This window comes from Coloeus monedula (assembly GCF_965178545.1).
Source record: "Coloeus monedula genome assembly, chromosome: 6".
Classification (NCBI taxonomy): Eukaryota; Metazoa; Chordata; class Aves; order Passeriformes; family Corvidae; genus Coloeus; species Coloeus monedula.
In genome coordinates, this window is record NC_138786.1 from 40,077,298 (window position 1) to 40,089,631 (window position 12,334).

Genomic DNA, 12,334 nt, shown 5'->3' on the forward strand with positions numbered 1-12,334 from the left:
ATATTTATAGGGTAAAGAACCACAGCATGCTTTAAGTTGCATAAGCAAAGAACATGAAAACTAAAAAAACCCCAACCTCATATGTATTTAGAATTTTATTTTCTTTGACAAGGCCAATAACATAACAACATAACATAACGTAACAAGCAAAATAAAATATTTATTTTTCACAGTTTGATTCTCTGAGTCATATGGAATGCAACATGCCCTGAACTATGAGTTAGCATTATACAGAAACACACTGTTCTAAAATATTTCCATACTCCATGCTAATTCCATTTTATCTTGTTTTATTTAAGACGCATTCCATGGAAAATCTATGTAACTGTCAAATATTCATAGCTATTTACTTTGTCTTTTTATTTTGATTTGGCACACTGTTTTGGAGGAATATTTTCTCCTCCATGGTCAAGCATGGATATTCTCAACATCTGGATTACGAAATTTCTTTCAGAATGTGAAGCATTATACACAGGAAGAACTGAACTTGGGTAAAGAACATTGCAAAGAGAAGAGGGGCTGGTGATAGTGTTAGGGATGAATGATCAGCCCACCTGGCACTTACTGCTGCCAACAGCAGCTCCATGGTTCAACAAAAAGAAGCCTGTCAGGGAAAGACTGCCTTCCTAACAAAGATGCATTTTAGAAGTTTCTCATACAATGCCATTTTAACTTCCAACATTAAAAAAGAAAACAAAGTAATTTATTAGGAAAAAAAAATGGAAGATACCTCCACTTTTAATAATACAAAATTGTTACTAAAGCTATTGTAAGTAATATATAGTTAACCTACCCTAAGAAGAAGAAAACTATGAGTACTCAAAAAATTCTACCTATTCTAATAGCTTGTCATAGTCTTACTACATCTTTGTAATTTACAAATAAAATAATGAGCAAATGTATATAATGTAAAGCTCAGTTAGTTCTTAAGTGAAAATGTTTATCACTGAATAAAGTACTTGATTTGGCATAGAATCTTGATCTGCATTTTTAGAGGTGTAAAAATTTTAGTTGTTCGAATCAATCTAAATTACATATAAATAAAAAATTGTGGACAATAATAATTAAAAGGATTGTCATAAAAGGGACTAAGCTGTGCTTTCTGATGTAGCCAGTGAAGAAATTAATTTAAATAAGGTAAAGACATGCAGATTAGACAGAGATATAATAGCACCATTATAAGAAAGTATGAGATACAGTCTAAGAAATATGTTAAGTGTAAGTTGTTTGGTTACTTAGGTCAGGACACGAAAAAATTAATGAGAATTTTTTCTCTCATCCACTTCAAACTGAAGTTAGAAGACTTTTTCCACTTAGAAACTTTTATTTGAAAAACAAAGTTTTTGACATAAAACACTGTTGCTCATTTTCACAGCCATGCTTTCTATAACTAAAATAAAAATGCTTTACTTTGCATTTTATGCTGTCTGCCAGGTATTTCCTGTGAACATCCCATCTAAAATCTCTTGGTTCTAGTAACTAAAGTCTGTAAAGAAAATCCTGGCAGAAGTGTAGTTTAAGCTTCACGAGCAGCCATTTTAAACAGAAAGCTGGTTTTGTTGTGTTGACAATCACATTTTAAACTGATTCCTTCCAGATGAAAAGATGCTATTTCAAACAATGTAATAAAAGTGTGAAGTCAGCTGTTCTAAGGACATAAAAATGATTTATCTGTTCTCTGGTCACTGTTTTTTTTCCTTGATACGGTGGAATTTTTATTTTAAAGAAAAGGTTATCAAATAATAGCTACCAGAAGCCCAAATTAGAGAGAAGTAAATAACCACTTGTCTTTTAAAGAAACACATCACATACCTGCAATTAATTTTGCAGCTCATGATGCCTCCACTACCGTGTTTATGAAACGTTAAATGCAATGGCTAGATTTACATAACTGATAAATAGTTAATTCTTACAGCTGAATACTGATGATGTCATCATCAGATTTCAGACCTGTTTCCTTTGGTAAGAAAGAGGTTTCAGATAGATTTCAGGTCTTTTTATCTGCCTGTATCTGGGCATGACAGTCTTGCCCTAGCTCAGATTTGAGAGACAGCCCCCCCGCTCCATCTCTCCATCAGGGCTTGAATCAGTTTCTCACATTTTAAAAACAGGTTTCAATTCTGAAGACTTTAATGGCATTAAAGAGATATCATTTCAGAACAAGCAAGTTTTTAGGGACAGATCCCCAAAAAGCAGCATGATCCAAAAGTTAACTAAGCTTAATTAGGCATTTAACAGTAATTCCTGAAATCTTTGCTCAGGGGATATGCAGCCCTGGCTGTGACTAAACTCTGAGGGGACTTGATTCCTGGCCTGAAAGATTCTCACTAGCTGAAATTTTTGTACAGCCCTAGGGGAGCCAAGGAAGCTGTGGAGAAGGACAGCACGTACAGCACAGCGTGTACGAGCTCTTCCCAGTTTTCTAACTCTAGGTGGCTCTCAGCTCAGCAGCTCCGAGGCACGGAGGTTTCAGGGCTCAGAGGCAGCACCATGCCCTGCCAGAAGTGAGGTGAATGGTGCCAGGCAGAAATGTCACCATCAGGGCCCCTGATGACAATCAAACCTCTGCTTGGAGCACCAGGGAATGACGTAGCAGTTCACCTCTGTGAAACACTGCAGTGTCTCATGCTGAACCAGTTACTGAAGCAGGAGAAACTCATGGCCATTTTCCTGGGCTACCAAATTTGGCAGACATGTTCTTCACTTTCAGACAACATAAATGCATTCAGCAAATTTGATGATAAAGCATAGTATGGTATTCTCCACACACTAGACTTAATAGAATGTTTATTATAAGCACAATTATTACATTGATCTATTTAAACATGATGTTTGAAACCATCAGGAACCTAATGTGGCAAAATGACAAATATTCTTGAGTGTTAAAATAATAAGGACTAAAAAATTTAGTTCCATTGATCTTCCAAGTAGATAGATTAAAATGGATTGCAAACAATTCTTGTAGGTATCTTTTTACTTCTTTAATATAAGCATCTTAAGATGGAGTGATCTGATCTAGGGAGCTATTGCTATAAATATTAATGCTATAATGAGTTCTATTTATGTTGTAGTATTAGAAAAGAGAGACACTTAAGAAATCATATCTTTACAGTTAAAACTATATGATTATGAAAATATCTGGAAAAAAACCCCAACTTGAACCTTTAAAAAGTGCAGATCAGTCACCCAATGTGAGTGTACCTCCAGTGGCCTTAGCAAATGATAACAATTAACACCAGTTAACGTTTGGCCCGTTTACTTCTAAGATGCTTCAAAGGTTTACATGATTTTATTGTGTTTTGTTCCTATGGGAAATAAATAAGCATGTGTTTCATCTTTAAAGCACATGATTCTCAGAAGTGATTCTCTTTAAAAGAGTGTTCTTGTTTACTGCGTTGCCATATATACCAGATTAAATTTTGCAAGTAAAATGTGTGTCCGTGAGTAATAAAAATGTGGTTAGTCAAATGCTACCCTTAGTTACACCACTATAATTTCACTGTATTTCAGACAGCTACACACACAAAGTTTTTCACATTCCAAAGCCATTTTTTATGTTTTCAAGTGTTAACATATGAAGATGGGGGTAGGGAACCTTCAGTCAGGAGCAGAGAATTCCTGCCTGAATGGGATGATGAAAACCTCATGACAGTAACATCAGTAAATACTGCTGACTCTGGAGACAGTCCCGTCCATGGAGCAGGGAGCTAGCCTTGCACTCAGGATATCCAGCTACAGGCCTAAACGTGACACTACATCCATGTATGCCTTCAGAAAACTACTTCATAAAGTGAGCTGCTGATTAAGTCTTCAGACCATTTCTGAACTAGAAACCTGTATCAAATAATGCAATTTTATGTCCAATGCATATGTTTCTCAGAGCTTTTGTATTAACATGCTACCATGGGGCAAATAAGCAACACAGTATCAGGCTGCTCTGTGAGAACCACCTGTGTGCGTGCTCCAGTCCAGATCAACTTGACTCCCTGACGCTTTACACATGAACATCCCCATCTGTATGTTTGAGATAAAGGTACTTCCTTCTTCTGTGAAGTGTTTTGAGACCTATTGGTTAAAAGAACAAGTATCATCTTTATTTTGTGACTCACTAGTGTTGCTAAAGCATCCAGCCACTTAGAATTGTTGGCACTGGATTAAGAACTGGTTATATACAAAAGAAAGCAGAATGCACATCACCTTCATATAAATACACAAAAGATGTCTCCTTTGTGGCCATATTTGATCTAAAACCTTGTGAGTATAATATAAATAAAAATGTTAAAGTAAATTATCAGGGAAAGTCTGTCAGTCAAATTTTATGCATTCCTTTAATCTTGAAAAAGTAGTCTTTATGATTACTTTATTCAAGGCTATACCATCATTTAAATTTTATGTCTCAGCACTCATTCAGAGTAAGAATAAAAATGATGGTTTTAAGACACAAGTCCAAATAAAGTAGAGACAATGAAATGAAACTGAAAACAGTAAGAACAGATATTGCACATAGGTCTATGCAGACCAGGGGGAAAGTAAGTGGCATAAGAACAGTTTTAGGGAAAGCAGATGTATTACTCTGCATATATATGTCATGGACTATGAAGAAGGAATTCTTGCTAATTACCCAGAAGAAAAATTCTTTGATTGTGGAGCACCTAGTCTGTGCTAAGGCATCATTTTTCTTTTCACTGCAGATATGTGAGACCAATTTCCACAGGGTCCCGTGGGTCCTGTCTTCCAAAATGCACAGGCATGAGGGCACTTGCTGAGGAGTGTTGTGTTCAAAAATAAATGTACTGATTAAACAGTTGATAAATTTAATTATGTACTATGAGAACTTGCTATGTCCCTACCTAAATTTTGCAAGCTCATGCTCCCTGAAAATACACAAATACTAGTTTTTCTAACACTGAGCATTTATTCTTTAAAGATATGTTAAGCAAGAACAAGGGTTCAAAAATTCAGCCCTAAGACTTTAATTTTTATTTATGAAAACCAGCAGATTTCACACAGGTTCACAGTTTAAGCCACTACACTGTCCTTTACCATTTCAATTAGAGTTCTCAATTCAACAATTTGTTATAAAACTAAATTGAGACTTTACATTTTGGATTATATTATTTCCCACAGGAATGTGGTAATTACTTCTGATACTCTACATTACAGGGTTTTAGTGAAGTCTGCAATAAATACAATAGTATGGGAAGAAGATGCCAATGTAGAATAATGTGATCCACAGAGTCTACAACATGACAGATGAAAAGAAGAAAAATTAGCGACATACTGTGAACTATGGGGATGCATCAGGACATTTACAGATAGACATTTTCCTGGTGTAGTGCTCTTTTTTTTTAGCAGCTTCAGGCTCACTTTAGCAAGGATGTACAAGTATTATGAGTTTGTAAGTGTGAGACAGGCCAGTAAGTACAACTAGAGGAGAGACAGATCTATGTATAGACTTTTTTCTCTTGAAGTACAAGTGCTAGCAGACTTTCTTCAGTGCTCAGGTGGAAGTTATTGCTCCTGTAGTGGAGGCAGAAGAGAAAAGGTACCTTCAGTTTGCAAGATCACAGTCTCTGAAACTGTCAGTGTAGGTGTCTACTTAGGTGTCTTAGTCTCTACTAAGAAATAAGATTCTTGAATATACCAAGCAATCATGGGTCCAAGTTCACTTCTGCTCCTCCTGGTCTGAAGTGCTAACAAGAAACTAAGAAGTGGGGCAGATAGCTCTGTGTGTGTGTGGGAAATACCATCTTTACAACTTCTGCTCGCCTCAGAGCACTGAAAGTAGAGCCTAAAGTCTGGTCTATCAATACCACAAGAATTTATGCCTCCAGTAAGTGGAAATTAATCTCTCCTTTATAAATGCACACTGGGAAAAAGGACTTTTGGAATGACTGACCACGTCACACTTTCCTGGCTGGAAATTTCATTAAAGGTTTCAGGTGCAGGATAGTATTTGTACCTTGTGCAACTCTCATTTGGGAGCAGGAATGGTCAGTGATGATGCTGGTGAATGCCAGAGGCTAGTGCTTGCCTGCATGGCTGCCAGCTCTGCCAATCTCCTTCTCTGACCTGGTGGCATTTATCATCAGCAGAGTGTCTTCTGAAGGCAGCTGGGAGGGCCAGGCCTCAAGAGCACTGCTGCCAAGTCTCTCAAGCACTTGTTACCATGACAGACAGTTGATGGATAGAGGCAAGACAAAGGAGAGTGCTAGCAAATTCCTTAATTGATGCATGATCGCTGATATCACATAAACCAGGAGCCCTCCAGCTTCTGCATGTTTGCTGATGACTCTGCACTCATCCAGCTCCTGCTTAGTCTTGGCTTTTCTCCCACATACTCCACCCATAGCTGACAGGTTTTGTGCAGCTTTATAACCTAATCCTATTAACGTATGAGTCAGGGTGCTGCTTATTAAAAAAACCGGGGGTGTGGTCATACAGGCAATTATAGGAACAAGAGAGTGGTAAGGTGGTGCTGAGAACAAGACAGGAATAATTATAAAGCTATTGGACTGTGTAAATGTGAAAGTAATTGCTCCTTCCCAAAGCAAATTAAACATAAATAATCAAATAACTCAGCAGAAGTAATGAAGTCTCAAATGAATGACAATTGTGTTTTGCACTTTCCCAGGACCATCTAGTTCTAAGAAAGGCTAACAAGCACTTTAAACTGTAACTTATTGAAGTGTTGAATTTTAAAACTGGAATCCAGGACACTGATATCCTTCCTATTTCAGGCAAGTTAACAAATTAATAAGAAAGTAACAGGTTTCTTGACTGAGTGCCTACCAAAAAAACCAACGATAACCCAGAAAATTTACTGTTAAAATTATGAGCCCATGAAAATCCAAGTTTATAAGAACAAAGTTGCTTACAGACTTGAAATAAAAGCATCCATCATTTTAATGCTGTAACTGCAGATTAAGACAGTGCAGATGGGCATAATTTTCCATTCTTAATATGAGACACAACACCATGTGTCTTTAATATAGATACAACATATACATTCAGCTAGAACATTGGTTTATTCTTACATTTCAAATTCCAACCTAAGTCACTGTCAAAAAAAAAGCAAGTGAATACAAATGCAGTAAAGATCATGATGATATAAAAACTGTTCAGTTAACACAATCTAACCTCTTGTTTGTAGGATCTAAAGAGAATGAAAAGTTTTCTCTATTAATGGTTTGAATTAATCCTGTCTCCAAACATTTTCCCCAGTAAGCATCAGATTATTTTTATGTTGGCTATAAAGCTGTCACTCCTCAATAAACAGATATGCTCCTGGTGGGTTTACCTCACTGTCAAAGATCTGTCAATTCATGCATCATCTCATAAGTGAAACCAGAGAACCTTTACTGCATGGCTCCTAGCAAATCCAGCTGAGCAGAGGTTGCTCATCACCTGAGAGGATCTCCACCACAGCAGCTCCTGTGCAATTGGTAGTGACTGGATGCTCCCAAAACAAGTTCACAAAATCCCTGAAGTTAATAGTTCTGCCTCCTTTTAAAAGAAAGCTATGTGACCTTTAATGCTCTGCTCGACTGAGCCTTCGTTTAGTGAGTCTCAATTAAATTTTATGTTTTGTGACTCCCATTTTCTTGTAAGATAAGACTTCAAGGGATGGATCCTTCTTTGAAGAATTTAATTCCCCATGAAGAAAATTTAATTCCAGCTAAAGAGTTACGCAAAGCTTGGGGGAAGGGAGTTTTTGTAGGACTTTTTCCTGTGGGGTTTTTTATTTTTTTTGGTCAAAAGATTTCTAGTGTTTTGTAAAGATATAGGTGTAAAGATAAAGGAGTTTTCTGATTCTTTGCAATGGGCAGGGTTCTATTAGTGTTAGACTGAATTATTTCCTCTGTCCTTTTCTTTGTAATGAGGACAAAATCAGAGGGGTAGTTAAAGAATTCTGCTGTTTTTTGTGACGAAGAAGCTTTTCATGAAATCACCACACTGTTACTGTGATACTGTAGTAACATAATACTGGTTGATTTTCAGTAAGAGTCACTGCAGCAAATGAAATATTTGCATATGTGTTCATAAAAATAGATACTTCCTAGGCTGATTCTGCATACTTAACCTCAACATAACAAGGTCTAAAAGTTAAGGCAGTATGAAGAGTCTTGTCTGAACTGGGCTTTGACATTCTGGCTTACTGTAGTTGCTGCTACTGAAAAATGTAATTACAAATCAGCATAAGCAATATTCCCAAATGTAAACATTTTCAGGGACAGGCCATTAGTCACACTTCTTTTCCTACTGTGTTCCTTTATTTAGTTAGGATATTTTTTTAGTCAATTTAACATAAAATCACAGATGACAAAAGGGAATTCAGAGTGCTGGAGAAAGATACCTAAACCTTTTTAGTTTAGATTACTTCTTTTCACTTTAGTTTATGACTAAATTCTTTATAGATTTAGATATTTACATATTTTCAGAAAATGTCACACACCATCAGTGGTGTATCATATTGCCAGTATGAAATAAACATGGGGCATAAATGAGTTTCTTATACCCTCCTCACAGATTTACACACCTGAGCCTGAACACCTCATAAGCTGATTTTGTTTGCTTGGTATCTAAGCGTGAAGCCCTTTCTTGGAGCTCTATTCTGTCTATTTGAGTGGTCACACAAGGAATGGGTTATCAGGATTAAAGGTTTCCACAAACTACAATAATTCACATTCCGCCCTCACTTCCTTCACAGTTGTCATAATCACAATGCTCCAGAAAACTGGACAACTTGTGCAGACAGGAATGGAAGACTCATGGAGTCAAACAGGTTTTTCAGGATTAACTGATTTCTTTCCTTATTTTTATCCAAAATTTAAGATTTTAGTTCATCTGAGATTTTTTATCTCATTTTTTTCCTAGTGCTTAGTACTGATGTCTGTTTAAATGTGAATTTTTGCCTCTGTCTAACTTCCTGGAGAAAAACAGGCATTCATGAAATTTGCTTTTTGGCTAGAGAAGTATTGACTGCTTTTGAAACAGACAAGTACAACTCAGCATTAGCTCTTGCCCAACAGAAGTTTTGTGCAATCCACTGTTAAATTGTGATTTAAATATATAATATTTTCATGTTATCATCCTCTTTTTCCTGCTCACAGATTCATGACTTGATACAAACATTAAAAATATTCTGGTTTAATTCCAGTGTCAGTACACAAGGATTCCGTAAGAAAAGAGCCAATGAATAATCAATTAACTTGGAAGCTGTCTCTTGATTTAGACTCTTTCTCCAGATACGAAAAATACCAGTGAGTTGGGATGAGATAAATACTGTTTTCCTGCTCACTGACTTAAATATTGAAACGAGTTTTCTACTTCAAAATAGTTATACATTATTGTAAATATTGATACTACAATAGTTTTCTTTCGAGAAGCAATACAAGTTAACATAAACTCAGCCGAGAAAACCTCAGGAGGCACAGATTATCATTTGTGTGGAATCTTTTTAGCTTTGAAGCTTCTTGATGTCTATTGTAGTGACAATACACAACATTATTCTTTCAACAAAAATGAATTTACAACTAATAAGGCCAGCTGTGAAAACTTCCTCTTTTGACACCTTAATGAAACTTCTTTGTATGTCCCTACTTCCTCATTTCAAACCATCTGGTTCTATATGGATGCACTTATGTAGTATAGCTTAACTAAATCTCACTGCAGGAAAGAAAAGAGGTCTAGTTACTAATTTTCACTGCTCATCTCACCTCTGTTTTTCCAGTACAGCGTGTGGATGCAAGAAGTCTGTCTCACTGCATCTATGCTGCCTCCATACTCAGTATCTTTGCCACTAGACACAAGAACAGTTCAATTTTGGTGAATATATGGGTTGGACTCATGATCTCTAGCTTAGACTTGATGATGTCAGAGGTCTTTTCCAACCAAATTGTTTCTATGATATATGGATAAAAAAACCCTGGGTTGCTATTGTATTAAAAAAGTTTATGGAAAGCCTGCCAGCTACTCAAAGCTGGGATTTACTAATTAGAGTTACCTTGATTAAAGGCTAGCTTCCAAAGAGCTCCTGTGGCTAACAGGCTTAACTTTAAGCATATGATTGATCCCATTACATTCACTGGCTTTAACTGGACTGCTCATAAAATTAAGCCTATATTTAAATGCCTTTCTGGATCAGAACCACAGTCCCTTAGAGGAGCTCAGGCTCAGAGCAGTGGTACTTTATGACGCCAGTACGATTCAAATAACTAATGACCATAACTCTTTTTTCCATATTCTGTCTAACTGAAAAGCTGTAGAATTTTGCTCACAGAGGTCCTGGAAACCTTGTCTACCACAGGTAACTGGGAATGCCAGTTCATCAGAGCTTGTAAACAAGTGATTCACTCAGCCTGAGCTAGTTCGGAAAAGCAGGACAAGAAGACACAAGAATGAAGATACAGCAATACACTGATGCAGCCAGCCTGCTCCCAGCGCTGAAGCAGGGTTTGCACCAGCATCTCTATACAGCTGTGCATTCGTCAACATATTACAATAACCAAAATTGGCATTGTGAGTCTAATTTAGACTAATCAAGACTTTTCAAACTGTGCTCGTTATGTAAGAGTACGTTTGCCAAATTCTCGCAATTGTGAAAAAGAAAAGAGTGGAATATAAAGAGGATCTAATGTCTGGAAAATGGGTGATTAAGAAAGGTCACATAAAATTGACAATTTTAAAAACATATACTCTTACCCTTCTCGTTGGAAAATAGTCCTAAAACAGTCCCCCAGGCTCTTGTAACTGGTTGGATCAGTTTTCCCTCTTTGAATTTGGAACCTAAAAAAAATACAATTTACATCACAGCATGAGAAGTCAGGGATTTTAAGTCACTTTTAACTTTCCAATTATTATATAAAAGGAGTTTTAAAGGGGTTTTTTTACGTCTCTGATTCATTATTATATACTGTTCCTGATACACTTATTAACACTGTTTTCATAGAAGCTGTTAAACCAAGGAAAAATAGAGCTTTAGTAGTAACTTTTTTTGTAGTTTATGGAACTCACAGTATAGCTATCACCTTTGACATTTACACCTCTTTCTAGTTGTTTGAAAAATAAGCTGTTAACCCTGTGCCTGATCCAAAGCCCACTGAAACTAATATGAGTGTTTGAATCAAACCCTGCTTTCGAAAATCTGAAATGGAATACTATCATGTATTGCTCTTTTTTATATTTGACACAATTACAATAAAAATCAAGCAGAGACATGATAAGATATTAGAGCACCATTCATTTTTCATAATTCAATAATAAGATGAACAATAAAAGCAAGCAATGAATTATTCTAATTAAAACCTTATTTCCTTTATTCACATTTGACAACAATAAAAATTTCAACATGAGGCTTGTGGCCTTGAAAGGAAAATCAAGATTATGATTTAAGATTGTAAACCTCTTATAGTTATGATTTATGGATAGCAAAAGTGAGTTTAACAAATGCCATTATTTTACTAAGTATCTCAGTTAGAGGATGCTATTTCTATCAGTTTTAAAACTGCAGCTGGCACATTGAAGTAAACAGAATGGAGATATTTAGATTAATTTTTAGCAACATAATGTCTTTTTAAACTGCTAATTACAAAATAGCACTAAAAAAATAAAAAGAATATTGCTGTTGGTAATTCCAGTCTAAAATAGCCTCACATCAGGCAATCACTATATTGGTTTTATCACTAGGTACAATAATAATTCTACACAATGGTTTCAAGGAATAATTCACATTACAGTCAAGTACACCACATGCCACAGGTACACTGCTGTTTTGAGAAACATCCATTGTTACTTATTCTGATCATGATACTGAATCTCATTCATATGAGATAACAAACCAAGGGGTTTTTAACTCAAGGTTAAACAGCAATTTTCTCCTGTCTCACAGAATTCAGTAGGGTCAAATCAACATTTGTACTGTGGCAAAAGGCATTCATGGTTTTGAACATCAGTATTTCTGTGCTAGCACATATAAAATTTTGTTCAATTTGAGGAAAAAAATTCTAGTGATGCAATTCTTTGGGCAATTATGAAGGCAAGCCCACACCTTCTTTGAAAACAGTGAGAAGGAAACACTGAGTGCCTCCGTAGTCCTAATAAAAGTAGTTCAGGCACATCTGGGATCTCTATCTGGGGCAACCTCTTTTATTAGCACAAGAACTTGCTGCCAAGTTGGCAGGGAGAAGAATGCTATTCAATAGGCTTACACTCAAATAAGAGCTGGTGCATAACATTTTGTCTGAAAAGATCCCTCGGGAAGGCTAATAGTTGAAAAAAATGCCTCAATGCCATCACACAAAGTCCAACAGCAATATCAGCTACAGAAGCTTTT

At 36.2% G+C, this 12,334-nt stretch overlaps 1 protein-coding gene across 1 annotated transcript in view; it reads right to left on the minus strand.

Annotated features, from left to right (window-relative positions):
- The window catches only part of SLC25A21 (solute carrier family 25 member 21), a gene marked incomplete at its 3' end in the record, with an annotated part of 235,648 nt that overhangs the window by 47,317 nt on the left and 175,997 nt on the right, over window positions 1-12,334 (minus strand). The window contains exon 3 of the mRNA XM_082283648.1: window positions 10,705-10,788. Within this exon, the coding sequence (XP_082139774.1) occupies window positions 10,705-10,788 (84 nt within the window). The remainder of the gene's footprint in view (window positions 1-10,704; window positions 10,789-12,334) is intronic.